We start from the raw sequence: 15,011 nt of genomic DNA, 5'->3' as shown, positions 1-15,011 counted from the left end.
AAGGAAGTGAGGGAAGAAGCATGCTGAGCTGAGACAAGAAGGTTACTGGCAGGGACAAGGGCAAGTGTAAGACCTGGGGTGTAAATGTGTTTGGAAGCATCCAAGGAACAGCCTTGGATGTCCACAGTGGCCAGAGCCAAGTGAATGAGGCTGGAGTGAGGAGAGGAGGGCAGGGCAGTACCAAGGGTGGACAGGCACTGTATGTCCCTTCCGTCTCACTCTGAGTGAGATGAGACACCACGGGAAGGTTTGGAGCCAGGAGGACATGTCCTGACTTCCATTTGAGCAGGGTCACAGTGGCTGGGTTCTGTGGAGAAGAGACTGTCGGAAGGAAGGGAGGAAGCAGGGAGACTAGTTAGGAGACATTTGCAGTGATTCAGGCCCCACATGATGGTGGCCTGGCCCTGGATGGCAGCAGAGGAGTCGGTAAGAAGGGAGGAACTCTGGACGTGTTTTGAAGGCATCGCCAGAAGATCTGCTGATGGATGGGACGAGGGTGTGAGAAGGAGTTGAGAGGAGCACTTACTGGAGTGGGGAATCCTCATCATATGGATGAATGGCTTCAAAAGATGTCTGAAAAATTGTGAAGATAAGACGAATAATGCAAATGTAAGAGAACAACAGAGAAATGCAAAAGTGACACTTTTCCTACTCTTATAAAACAAATTATTGAGAAAACTATATGAAATAAAGATTTATACCCAGTGTTGTCATTAGCAGTGAGCCTCATCCTAAGTAGATATTGTTCCTTGAGCTTTTTACCAAATGACCGTGTGAGGCCATTGTGATTAACAAAACATACCATCATGGTTAAAAATAAGCATCAGGAGTTTTAGTAATATCATATTTAAGCAAGACTAAAATTGTATTAAAATAAAATTAAAATGTCAATAATATTCTTAGCCATTTAAGCTTTATCATATCCTTTTAAAATCTAATTTGGGGGCTTCCCTGGTGGCGCAGTGGTTGAGAGTCCGCCTGCTGATGCAGGGGACACGGGTTCGTGCCCCGGTCCGGGAGGATCCCACATACCGCGGAGCGGCTGGGCCCGTGAGCCATGGCCACTGAGCCTGTGCGTCCGGAGCCTGTGCTCTGCAATGGGAGAGGCCACAACAGTGAGAGGCCTGTGCACCGCAAAAACAAACAAACAAAAATCTAATTTGGTATGTGCTTTGTAGTGTGTGTGTATGTGTGTGTGTAGAGAAAGAGCGATGAGAGAGAGGGAGGGCGGGAGGGCGGGAGGGCGGGAGGGCGGGAGGGCGGGAGGGGGAGAGAGAGAAAGAAAGAGAGAGAGAAGTTCATGAACGTAATTTATAAATAAAAATATAAGCATTCTCAACCAATTGTCCGAAGTCAGTGTTGTAAGTATGGATGGTGTTGAAAACTCTAGCAGAAACATGACATAAACAAAATTCTAAGATGTTAATCTGGGAATGGAGGTTTAGTGAGGTTCAAATTGATAGGGAGGCTTAGAAGCTGATGGCTGGGATATTCTAATTTGCAACAGGGGTGACGCTTTATATTTATGCATGGGATCTGATTCCATCCACATGTCAACCCTGTGAAGTCAGGTCAGGAAAGGCATTATCTCCTTTTCACAGGGAGTGAATGGAGACTTGGGTTGGGATTCTTTCCTGAGCTCGCTCGGGTAGAAAGTGACAAGGCCAGGATTCACATTAGGCCCGTGGCTCTACAGTCAGTTCTCTGTTAAGACACCCAGTAAATATATTTGAAAACATTAAGTGCTTACTCTTGGCTGAGCATTGTACTAGGTAATGTGGCAGCATCCGAAAGAGAGGGAAAGTTGCTCCATTTCCACGTAGTCTTTGGTCTGGGACTAGGGACAGTAAACAGATGCCTGTGAGACAATTTACTACGTTTACAAAGCAATGTACTTGTGAAAGTGAAATAATAAATTTAGCTCATAAGAATTCAGGGGGGAAAAACTGTAAGTTAGAACATTAGTCATTCAAGCAGAGTAGGGCTAGCAGGTGCAGTAGGGCTCCTATGATGGTAAGGTTCCCAGCTCAAACCGAGGTAAAGAAGGAAATTCACTGGCTCACAGATCTGATAACTACAGTCTTGCAGGGTGCAAAGGACATCACCAGGAATCTGTCCATCACCCAACACTGTTTTTCTCTGCCTTAGGTTTAGTCCCAGGCATTGGTAATCTGGCCACAGCAGCTCCCGGTTAAATCCTACAAACTCAGCCCTTACAGTGGAAAAGAAAGCATGTCTTTCCTAATGGCACAAGCAAAGTTAAAGCTCTCTTAAGGCTTGGATTTTGTGCCTGTCTCTGAACCAATCACTGTGGCTGGGGGGATGTTGTGCTCTGATTGGCCAGACCTAGGTCACATGCCCAATCTTAGGTCGGGGTGGTATCAGCCCCGTCAGAATAGCATGGGCTGAGTAGGGAGAGGGTTGGTTCCCCAGAGTAAAATAGAGGTGTCCCCACTAGAAAGGAGAATGGCTGCCAGGACATAAAACAACAGGATGATTACAACAGGATAAGATTCCTGAAGGAAGTAATTGTAAAAATTTGAGTATTTGAGTTAGTCTGTTTTGAATCTTATGGAATTCTGGGAGGGAGTAGGTGGAAGAGATTCATGATATGCAGGCAGACCCTGCAGAACATTGATTTGAGTTTTTACACTTCACTTTTCCTTTCCTTTAAGTCTTAAAGACATCATTTCTTCATGCAGGGATGCCCTGAGCTTAGACTCACCATCTCCTTATTGTGCCTTTCCTGGTCTCCACCCTCCTGAAGGTCTTCCTGTCTCTGGAGCCCCCAGAGTCAACCTTTCAAACCCTCTCCCAGCCACTCACTGGCCTTTTGTGGTGACTTCTCCCCTTTAGAGCTGCCTTTAGTGACCTAATAATAACCTGTTATCGAAGATGCAGAGACAGTCCTCACCCCTTGCCACTCATCCGGGCTCCCCAAGTTTGGCCCTCTACTCTTTTTAAGTGTGAATTTCCTCCTTTCCACAAGTTTTCAATTCTCCTATTAAGAAATCCCATCCACTCTCTATATTATGATTCAGCAATCCTTCATCCCATGTTCTTATCCCTGCCTTCCATCAGTCATATCTACAGGCCCTGCTGACCCCCTGTGGGACTTTGAATTTTAGAGAATGGTCACATGTTGCAAAGTCCTGCTCTAGAAGGCACAGCACTCCTTTTCCTGCTCCTCCAATGGCCTTTATCTCTCCAGGCTTCCTCTCCTGTAGCTCTGAAGCAGAGATGATAAGCTTCCCAGAGGAAGGCATTTGCAAAGCGCTCTGAGTGCTTTGATGAAATTGATTGGGTAAATGGAAACATATTTTTTGCAACTGCTTTAGCCTGTAAGAAAAATAAGTTATGTAAATGCAATGATTCACCATTTAATAAATAATGAAGATTGTTTTATAGCTTTAAATATTATTTCACAACAAGAGATTTTTTTCCAACATTAAAAAACCAGAATGGTTGATTTGAAATGTTTAAAAAATAAATACTGCTTGATATTTTTAAAGCAGTACTTTCATGATCAATGATTGAATTAAAATTTTGTTTAATTTTTCTAGCTTCTCTGCTGAAGGGTTTGAAACATGCCAGTATTGTGCTGCTCCATGACATTATCCACACCAAAGAGACACTGACATTCGTTTTTGAATACATGGTGAGTTGCCCCAGCATTTTATAAAGCAGAAAGGAAAAGCCTGGTGCTTGTATAATGAATCTGTTAATATTTTATGGCATGATAAAACTTTCATTACAATGTGGAAAGTGTCATGGAACTTTTCATTATTGTGATTAGTGGAGCCTGTTGTTCTTATGCTCATTCTTTAGTCCTGCTCCTTTACCTGCTATATTTGCTGCCTTTTCCCCCCCTCACCAGCAATAATAAACACTCTGAGTTTGCCTCCTAAATAAAACTTTTGCACCTATTTTTTTAATCTATTTTATTCACTATCCGAGCAGAACCCAACATTTTTTCATCAACAATAAAGACATAAACCACAAGGTTTTAAAAAATTGTATACAAGTTTACTAAAGAATACCTCATTTTGTATTTCTGAAAGAAAAAACTGTTCAAATATTAGCAGAAAGGAATCATAAGGCATGTGTACCTGACTTGCCTCCAAGGACCCTGAAGAGTACAAAATCCCCATGTCATTGTGTTCAGGGGAAGTCATTTAAAATGAGCCTCTCTTGTGCCGAGAAACAGGCTTCCTTCTAAGAGCAGCCAGTTAGGAAGGCACACTGTGTTTGACTTTAACAGTGGTGTCTCAGAAAACCTGGTTGTGTACCTTTGCACCTTATTCTCAAAAATTCTGAACTTTGTAATACCTTTGAGAGTCAAGTCTGTGGTCTGCTTTGTGACACTGACCGAGCACTGCTAATGTCACTCTCTCCACCATTTTGTGTAGCACACAGACCTGGCTCAGTATATGTCTCAGCATCCAGGAGGGCTTCATCCTCACAATGTCAGGGTGAGTACTTTGAGGGTCGGGACTCTCCTCTGGCTTGCCCACAGCAGAAGAATCTTGAAACAGACTGCCATCACAAACTGAAGTTCCATGATACTGATAAGAACATGGATATCACTGATATTCTAGGAGAAAGTAAAAAAAAAAAACAAAAAAGATTTGCCTCAAGATATGGAGCAATGTCTGGCTGTTTTCTGGGCAGCCTAACCCTGTCAGTCATTGTCATCATGCAAATATGTCTTTAGAAGTATAAACCAATGAAAAAGAATTGCATTACAAGAAAAAATGTGAAGTTAGGCCATCATAAAATAAATACTTTCTTCATAGCAGACTACTGTGGTCTGTGATAAAGTTTGTGTTGTACCTATAGTTCCCCACAACAACTAGCAAACAAAGTACCTTTGTTGGATCTTTATCAGTTATCCTTTTGCCTGTTCTATCAGATCCGATTATACGTGGGACCAACTTCCATTTTTCCAGTCATTGGAATAGAAATAATAATAAACTCTTAACTAGCTGTAATTCTACATCTGTTATAAATTTTAGAAAGCATTTGTATTTCATACTTTTCATTCCCTAAGGTTTTATTGGCATTAATTAATTGATTGGCCCTTAACATAACCATATGAGATTTGTATATGATGTACTCATTCATTTAACTAATATTTATGTGTTTATTAATTCATTCATTCAAGAAATATTTATTGACTACTTAGTGCCATGTTAAATCCTGAGGTTTCAATAATGAATAAGTTGTGTTTCTTATTTTCAATGAGCTAAAGCCCAGTAGGATATATGGACTTAAATAGGTAGTGAGAAGCAAAGTTATAAGGGCTATGACCATGTTAACTAGGAATACTATGAGGACTCATAGTAAGGGGACCTAATCCAGTCGTGGAGGCAAGGGGGAAAGGAAGGTTTGAAGACAGGGGTTTGAAAAGAGTGAAAACATTTTAAAATAGTTAGAGGAAAATGAAATAGAAAACTAACTAGGGAAACCAAGAAGGAATGTCTAGTAGTGTGTTAAGGACGCTGGTGAGGATGAAACCCATTAAATTATTTGCATGATCATGAGATAGCTTTCTTTCTTTTCTTTCTTTCTTTCTTTCTTTCTTTCTTTCTTTCTCTTTTCTTTCTTTCTTTCTTTCTTTCCTTCTTTCTTTCTCTCTCTCTCTCTCCCTCCCTCTTTCTTTTTCTTTCTTTCTTTCTTTCTTTCTCTCTCTCTGGCAGTGCTTAGCAGTTCAAATAGAGGAGCAGAGAAAGTAGATAGTTGGATTGATTGAGATTTGGGGCTTTGCCAGACATGTGAGAGGAAAAGACAAGTGGGCAAGATATTTGGCGATTGTCAAGACAGAGGTTAAAGGGATGGTCAGAAGCTTCTAAACTGAGTCCAATCTGAGGGAAGGAAGTGAAGATAGGCAGGTTGCTGATAGCTAGGGAGAGGGCAGAAGAGTCAAGGGACTAGAGGTTTGATTAAATAGAAGAACAGTTGGAGGAAGAGTAACTGTGAGAAAGATAGAACATTTTCAGGGTTGAGTGACTCTCATTCCAAGCACTGTGCTAAGTGCTTAGCAAAATAGAAAGACATAGAAAACATGATTCCTCAAGGGACATAGAGCCAAAAACAGGAGATAAGACATACACACCAATACTATTACAGGACATTTGTGAATAACACCAAGTAAGAAATAAGACCTAATGTTGTAGACATGCAAAGAAGTAAAAGATATCTTCTCATTTTAAGAGGTTTTAATAAGGCAGACCTTTAAAGTTGAACTGCATTTCAAGAGGCTGGAATAGGGGAAGATGTTAGAGGAAGAAGGAATGTTTTCAGCAAAGGTACAGAGCAGGGAAGTAGAGGATGCGTTCAAGGAAGAGGACCCCAGAGCCATAGACTGTTAGTGTTGAAGGGACCACAGTGTTTTTCACTCTTCAGGCTCTGACCCACTAGTGGGCTGTGAAATCAGTTGGTGATTAGCAACCAGCATTTAAAAAAATGAAATGGAATGGATAAGAAAAGAATAGAAAATATTATAGTATATTACATTTAGTAAGAATAAGTATTATTTTGTGCAACTTTTTTTCCATTTGAAGTTGTGCTTCTATCTATGTATGAATGTGAAAACTGGAAACATATATATTTCTTACTGGGGGATGCAATAAAAAAAAAAAAGCCTTAAAAACACTGGGTTGGTCTAACTTTCTTTTTCTGCAGAATTAGAATCCAAGGTTTGAAAGGACAAATGTTTTTTTGTTTTTTTGGTTTTTTTGTGTGTGTGGTATGCGGGCCTCTCACTGTTGTGGCCTCTCCCGTTGCAGAGCACAGGCTCCGGACGCGCAGGCTCAGCGGCCATGGCTCACGGGCCCAGCCACTCCGTGGCATGTGGGAACTTTCCAGACCGGGGCACGAACCCATGTCCCCTGCATCGGCAGGCGGACTCTCAACCTCTGCACCACCAGGGAAGCCCCAGGACAAATGTTTTGCCTGAAATTGTAGAACCAGCTTTTGCCATTGCTAAAAAGGATTCTTGGTTAAGATTCTTTTCTACCAGTGCCATACTGCATCTCTGGTCCTGTTGGCCTGAAATAGAGACTATCTTAGTGAAATGGAGTATATTAGTCCAGAGAAATAGATTGGGTAGGTGGCTGAGAGCCTTACTTTCTAAGATGTGGACTTTATTCCTTAGACAGTAGAGTCATTAAAGGGGTTTGATTGAAAAAGAATGACACGATCAGAAGGAAATTTATGTAATTGTGGTCTGTGGGATAGATTAAAGAGAGGAGACTGGAGTCAGGGATTCCAGTTAAGAGTTTATCGATGTGGGCTAGCCTAGTGCTTCTCAAGCTTCAGTGAGCAGATGAATGACCTGGGGATCTGATTCAGTTAGTCTAGGGTGAAGCCTGAGCTTTGCATTTCTAGCATACTCCAAGGTGATACAGATGCTGCTGGCTGAGGACCAAACTTTGAGTAACAAATTTCTAGGTAAGAAGTGATAAATTATGATAGTGAAGGTACAAATAGAAAGGAATGTGAAAAACAAAAACAAGAGTTCAGCCAAGACATGGTGACTAACTGGGCTTGTGGAGGGAAAGGATGAGGTCAAACATGACTGATTTGGGGTGTGATTTACCTGGAGAATTATAGCTCTATTAACAGAAATAAAAGAAGTCGACTTAGAGAGAAGGCAGAAGAGTCCTGTTTTAGACATGATGAGCTTCTCGTTGAGGTGGGATAGCCAAAGGAAATGAGCAGCAGGCAACTGAAGAGGAGATTGGTTCTCAGGAGGAAGGTGTATGCTAGAGATGTAGATTTGAGGGTAATTGATGCATGGAGTTTGTAGTTAAAGACGAGAGAGTGGATAGTCAAAAGAGCAAACACAAAGAGAAAAGAACTGATGGTAGAACTTTTGCTTTTGGGGGTGAGAAGAGGAACAGGACAGCAAGGGGCAGAGGGAAGCAGCTTTTAGGAATATAGAAGATCCAGAAAAATGCATTTTTATGGAGGTCAAGGCAAGAGACAGTTTCAAGGAGGGCATGGTTGAGAGTGTCACAAAGTTGAAAATCATATTTGATAACAAGGACTTTGTGGGTTTGTGAGGGATACACTAATAAATAGAGGAATTTATTAGGGGTATATGGAAGCACAAAGGAAGAAGTTATCCAATCAAAGCAGATAGGGCTAGGGATGAGTTCCCCACAGTAGAGGCAGCAGTGAAAATGCTGGGATGCCAGGGAGGGTATGGTATATTCCAAGAACTGAAGATAACTCAAGAGTTAAGGCTGGATTAGAATGAACAGAGTTGAGGGTGGTTAGAGCTGAGACTTGAAAGGTAAGTAGGAGCCAGAGCATGAAGGGCCCAGCTATGTCATGCTATTCCATATGAGGAGCCATTCAATCATTTTAATAGGAGGTGATAAATTCAGATTTCCTTTTTGTAGAGCTCACTCTGATGACACTGTGGTGAATAGATTGGAAAGTGAGCAATACGGATTTTTTTGGAATGTTATAGTCCCCTGACCTCACTCTCCCCTTGTTTTTTTTTTCTCTACTCCCACCCCATACTCTCATTTCCTCCAGTCATTCTCTAAATGCTGGTGTCCATTAGGGTTCCAACCGTGACAGTGAGACTAATGAGGACAACAGTGGTGCAGATGTGAATTGATGGTGGAGGAAACTGGATATATGTGCAATTAATTACTTAGCCAGAATGAATGGGAGATGGAAGAATCAGCAATCCTTTTTCTAACTTTAAGTAATTAGATGGATGATAGTGCCATTCACTGAAACAGAGAAATGGGAAAATAGATTTTGGAGGGATATAGTGAGTTAAGTTTTGGCATACTGAGCTTGAGGTGATTATGGGATGTCCAGGTGAACTTCAGACTATAGGGGTCTAACAGTTCAAGAAAGAGATCTGAGGTGGAGCTGAAGACTTTTAAATAATCAGAATACAGTTGTTAATTGAAGCAAGGTTAGTGGATAAGATGGCTAAGGGAGCATGTAAGGTGATAATAGAAGGTCAAGGATGGAACCCTAAGGAATATGAATATATTAGACATCAGTAGAGAAAGTGGAACCTACAAAAAGAACAGTCAGAGAAGTAGGAGAAAAATTAAGAGATTGTGTTACCAAAGTGGGGAGAGAGCTTCAGGAAGGAAGATGGTCAACAAAGCCAGATGCTGCAAAGAGAAGGAGTGAAAGGTATCCATTGGATGTTTGTAGCAAAAGACATTGGTGACCACAGTAAAAACATTATGAATAAAGTGATCGTAGCAGAAGCCATTTTGTAGGGGGATGAATTTCACATTTCAGAGGAAAAACAATTCCATATGATGGCAAGGCCCAGTGTGTGACCGTGGAGAGTGAGGGGCTGAAGTGTGTTGGAGAAGCAGACCGTCGGAGTGTGGCGGGTGACTGGACATGTTCACATGGGCACTGATGTTAGGGAAGCAACAGCTGGGATCCGGGTGCCCAAGTCCTGAGTGAATGATGGAGAACGGTAGGGAGTCGTGTGGATGACAGTGAGAAGAGAGATAGAGGAAGATGTGGCTCAATGGCATGAAAGTCCAAACAACGAGGGTTTTTACTTGAGGGTGGAGAAGCAATGGTTTTGAAGTGGTATTGGGAAGTCACCCAGTACCCCACCTCGCAGTAATCAAAGGTATGAGCAAGTTGTAGAAGAACTAACATCCACTTGAGAATGCTGTAGGGAAGCAGTGAACTCAAGGTCTAATTTAAGCCAAAGGAGACAGAAGGAAATTCATCAGAGGGTGGGTTTTAGGAAGTTTTAAAACCAGGATTGAGGAGTGAAAAGTGAACAATGAAAAGATTTGGGGGAGAGAGGGACGATGGATGCTGGGTTAAGTGAGAGGAAGCAGAGAGCGGTATGGAGATGAGCTTTAGGGAAGAAAAAGGAATAGTCAGAGAGGCTTATATTTTTAGTGACCACAGAAGACAGGATGGGGATCATAGTGAGATTAGCCTGTGTCAGATTTCTAATAGAACAAATCCCAGGAATTCCCTCGTGAGTGGAAGGACTCAGGCTTCCCTGGAAGAGTTGGCTGAGTGATCTGATTGTGTTTTTGCGGGAGTCCTAGCCCAGATGGTACTAGCCCAATGGAATTATTTTGTTCCCAAGAGCCTCATTGTGTTGGAAACAGGACTAACCCCTGGGCTATGGGAAACCCCTCTGGAAAGAGTCACGATCTGGATGGTGACTGAGAAAACACCATCAGATTGGGTCGTATTACTGGTGAAGTTTTGGCAGTGGGAAAGGAGGAATACAGGCTGTAAGGGATTAAAGAGTAAGTGGGTGGTGAGGTCACTCAGCACACACTGCAGTTTTGACAAGTGTGGCTATGAAATCCCATACCTTAAGACTGCAGTGTTTTGCCATTTACAAATGCTTGTAGACATGCGGAGCCAGGGAGGAAAGGAGCTAAAGAGCAAGAAGGTGAGCGGCGGGCGTGTGACTCATCAGTGAGATGGTCTATGCCTGGGACGTGAAAGGGATTTCAGGCTGGCCCACTGTGAAGCTCTGTCTCTGACTCAGCTAGCCAATTCTCTCCTTCCCTGTCGGGTTTTAATTTTCTAACTTTTCTCTGGTTTCTCAGGATGGCGTCATGGTGTCAGGTAGGTCTGAATTTGAGACCTGGCCCTGACTCTTTTTAGACGTGTTTTGAATGTTTCCCTGAGCCCTACTTTTCTTATATATAAATCAAGGACGAGCCTATCTTCCTCACAGGGTTGTTTTGAGGATTCCAAAAGGTCCTGGGTATTCAGTACATGTTCTTTTCCCTCCCTTCCCTCTGTCTCTGTTCCTTGCTGGTCACCATCTCTCTGTCTTCTGTCTCTCACCTGTCTTCATCTCCCTCTTTCCTTACTACTATCACGTTGAAAAACATATTTTTAAGCACCTACTATGGCATCTTATCTTTTACCTGGAATTTAAGTTGGTCCTTTATATTGTCTTTTCCACGAACATTTATGTTTATAACCGATCAGAGGGTTGAAATGTTGTTATGGGACTTTTGTGCTTTGGCAGCTGAGTGATGTGATAAACGGTAAAATGAATAATACAGTGTGTGTGTTTGAAGCACCAGGAAGAGAAAGAATTGGGATGAGAAAGACTCATAGAACCAGCGAACATTTGAAGTAGGAGCCTCAAGAAAATGTTAACATTCTTAAACGGCTTGGGGACCCTGATATGGGAACAGCATGGAGCCCATGCAGCCACAGCTGTGCAGTGGGAAGTAAACTCCCCAGGATACTGCTTTGGTCAGACCATGGCACCCATCAACTTGATTCCAATGTGTCCAAGTCATTGCTAGGTCATTGCAGGTTCAAGCATCTCTGAAGTTCCTAGTTTCCAAGATGTGATGAAAAAAGTGGATTTATCCGCATGGCTCTGCATTTACTATTTTGCCCGTGTCCCAGGAATACTGGGGCTGGCCTTTTCTTTTCAAAACTGCCAGAACATGTTCTCAGTTGGCATAGGTCTTTGTAAACACTAATGTTGGTGTTTGAATTCTCAGTTGCCAGTGGCACTGGAAAATAGCAAAAGACACTTGGAATACTAGCATTCTTTTTTTTTTTTTTTCCTTAAGCTTGTGTTTTGATGGGAACCTAATAATGTCTTTCATTTCTGTGCCTTGTAACCACAAGCAACATTTTAAAATTTAGGCCTAGAATGTATTTTTCATTTTGTTTCCCCCCACCCCCTTTTTTCTTCTCTATACTATTTATTCCTTATTCTCTTTTGATTTTTTTTCTTTTGGTCTAATTTATTTTGGTATCTTTTCCCTCTGAATCTCTACTGTATATTTCCCTTGTTTTCACTTTGAACTTAATACTTTAAAAATTCATTTAAAAAGATAATGGTTCCTTTATTTCCTAATACCATCTAAGGATATATTTCCCAGTCTGGTCTCCCTGTGTTCTGTTTTTAAAAGGGTTTTATATCAGAGAGCCTGGAAAACTTAAGCAGTTGTAAATGTTAGAATATCATTTCCAGGTCAACTTTGATCTTATATGCCAAGTTCATCAGTGGGAAAAAAATTAAATCTTTCACATCTAAATCAATAACTAGTGTTCCAATGGAAACTTCAAAGTTTCGCTTTAGATTTTTAAGGAAGGGTAATTCCTTCAGTATCAAAGAAATGAGATGTCAGGAAAAACCAGAATCCCTTTGTTTAGGACATGGTCTACTTACTTGACTTTCCTTGTCCTTTTTTTCCTGTTCGAATGCAAAATCTTCATTTTTTTTGGTCTCTCAAGAGACCCTTTTACTATATTCTTTCAGAAGACTGTTTTTGATTTAGAGGAGAAATCAACACATAGTGGCTCAAATCTGCTTAGATAAGGTGTTCATTCCTTCCAGCTTTTCATGTTTCAACTTCTGCAGGGCCTGGCGTACCTCCACCACCAACACGTTCTCCACAGGGACCTGAAACCTCAGAACTTACTCATCAGTCACCTGGGAGAGCTCAAACTGGCTGATTTTGGTAAGTCGCCTCCGGAGTCTCTTCCTGGGCTATGAACAATGATGCTTTTGTGTGCACATGTTTAAAGCATCAACTAGGGCTGGCTTTTGAAAAGTGGGAACCGGGGAACATGATGCTTTGTCAGGATTTCAAACAACCGTATAGGAAGATTGAGGCAAGAAATAGGACGAGATTGGTAACTTCTTAGGGTTCCATCAAGCCTCAGTCTAATCAGATCCTAAAGCTTGGTTACCCCTACTACCTCACTGCCATTTTTGATGTAAAGACTTTTGTAGAGTGAACGTACTTGGTAGGTTTCCCTAAATCTAGGTGGAGGTACAAATTCCATCAGACTAGATCAAAGTTATCCCAGGATGACAGGATAAGGAGGTTAAGCCCAGATTGTAGGATGGACTCCTGCTGGAATGGAGGCTCCAGGACACCTGTTCCTGCTCACCTATGTATCCATATAGGTGGGACTGTATGGGTACCTGAGGCTTTTATTCTCATCAAAGTGATGCAGATTTCCCCTGAGTATCACTGTGTCTTTCCATTTTAGCACGTATCACAGTTTATAATTATACATATATACACACATATATACTTCTGTGATGATTTTGTCTCCTCCACTAGCCTATAAGCATTATGAGGGCAGCCTGGATCCGTTTTTACTTATCATTATATCCCTAGTGCCTGGCACCATAGCAGGTGCTCAATAAATTTTTGTTGAAAAACTGGTTCTGTGTAAGCTGAGGAACCACTCTTCTCTGTTTGGCAGATGTCAAATGATGCTACTATAGCTGCAGTAAGCCTTTAACAGACATTCATTTATCAAATTCCCCACAACAGTGAACTCATCTATTCAGGTTTTTTTCTAGCTATAGATCATGTGATCCAGTGAGATAAATAGCTAACTGATGAAAGTACTCTCATTTTTGTAGAGGAGTACTTAAGAATGATCCAGCTAAGGTCCTGCCAAATAAGTAATGTGGATCAACAGCCCTCACCCTGTATCTACTAAACTGGGGATTCCTGGACTGCAGAAATGGAGGGTGGCCCTAGTAGTAGTGAATCGATTTTCCATTGCTGTTACAGGGAGCCCAAATTACAGAGGTGTATACGTGCTCGAAGCTTCACATTCTCTCATGTAACAGTCTGACCTAAGCAGTCAGAGCTCTGTAGTGGCTCCATGGTGTATTGGTCCACTCTCCTTCTGTCATGAGGCCCCACCACCCCTAGGTATTGCCCCACGGCCTATTTCAAGATGGCAGCCACTTCCACCTCACTACAGCCTGGAGGAAGGAGAAAAGAGACCAACACTTAACCCCTCCATGAAGTTCGCACATCACTTCTATTCATATCAAATAGGCAAAAATTTAGTTGCCTTGCTACACTTAGCTGCCAGGAAACCCACATCTAGCTGCAAAGTAGGCCAAATTTTGAGAAATTCATTTGATGAAGAGGTACGCAAGAATCAAGATAGTTGAGTAGCTCTATTAAAAGCACCAAAGTTTGTGTATTATTTTTTAAATGTTGTTTACTCTGCCAATTATACTCTCCTTGGCAGACTGTATCACTGTGGCTCTCCAGAAGGTCTCAGGACAGTGAGTTCTGTGCTTTCCCCCTTTGGTCAGGTCTTGCTCGGGCCAAGTCCATTCCCAGCCAGACATACTCTTCAGAAGTTGTGACTCTCTGGTACCGCCCTCCTGATGCCTTGCTGGGAGCCACTGAATATTCCTCTGAACTGGACATATGGTAAGAGCTAGTGCCAAGAAAATGTGAGTCATCCTACCCGTGAAGGTTGTTTTATTACCTGTATTACATTTTAGATAATCATTTTAATAATGACAATCACATTTGTATACAGAAATAGAAAGTACTTTCAAATACATATCTCATTTGATTTTTACAATGCCCCTCCTTCTAGCTCTTCTCTTCAATCCTTTGTCTTCTCCCTTGTCCTCAGGGAAACATACATACACTCCCAAAGCACAGATACACACACACACACACACACACACACACACCCCTGTCTGCACATGCCCAAACACCGTTCAGAGCCTGGTGAAAAAACCATAAATACCAAGACTCGGTAGACCTGATTTTCATGCCAATATTTCTAATCAGTTACTCTGGATTACGTTATCTTCAAAAAAGCCATGTATCCTCTTTGTGTCTATGCTTCTTTGTTTTTAAAATAAGGGTAATAAACTCTCCCCATGAGGGGTTAAAGGGGACTGTAGTGCAAATGTAAGAACCAGATAGATGCTATCAAGTAGAGCCACACTGTTGTAGAGACTCTTGGATTAACCGGGTGCAGTGGTGAGAATGGGCTCTCAGCCACTCATCATCCTAGAGCAGTGGTGTTATGTAATCTGGCTCTGATCCCTGGAAATATCCCAGTCATTTGTGTGGTAAATTTGCAGTCACAGCCACCTCCTCAAAGGTAACAAAATGTATGGGCTTCCTTCAACTCCTTAGATGGTCTTATATAAACAGAAGGCCCTGTTTAAAAATAAAAAACACTAAAAGGCTAAACTAAGCTTTTGAATTTCCCAA

The 15,011-nt window shown here is 41.7% G+C and overlaps 1 protein-coding gene across 4 annotated transcripts in view; it reads left to right on the top strand.

The window, feature by feature from the left end:
- The window catches only part of CDK15 (cyclin dependent kinase 15), a gene marked incomplete at both ends in the record, with an annotated part of 99,362 nt that overhangs the window by 26,777 nt on the left and 57,574 nt on the right, over positions 1–15,011 (top strand). For all 4 annotated transcript variants that reach the window (XM_079709778.1, XM_079709777.1, XM_079709776.1 and 1 more), the window contains 4 exons: positions 3,564–3,658; positions 4,410–4,472; positions 12,350–12,473; positions 14,087–14,207. In XM_079709778.1, the coding sequence (XP_079565904.1) occupies positions 3,564–3,658; positions 4,410–4,472; positions 12,350–12,473; positions 14,087–14,207 (403 nt within the window). The remainder of the gene's footprint in view (positions 1–3,563; positions 3,659–4,409; positions 4,473–12,349; positions 12,474–14,086; positions 14,208–15,011) is intronic.

Source organism: Hyperoodon ampullatus, assembly GCF_949752795.1.
Source record: "Hyperoodon ampullatus genome assembly, chromosome: 8".
NCBI lineage: Eukaryota > Metazoa > Chordata > Mammalia > Artiodactyla > Ziphiidae > Hyperoodon > Hyperoodon ampullatus.
This window is presented reverse-complemented; position numbering and strand designations above follow the sequence as displayed.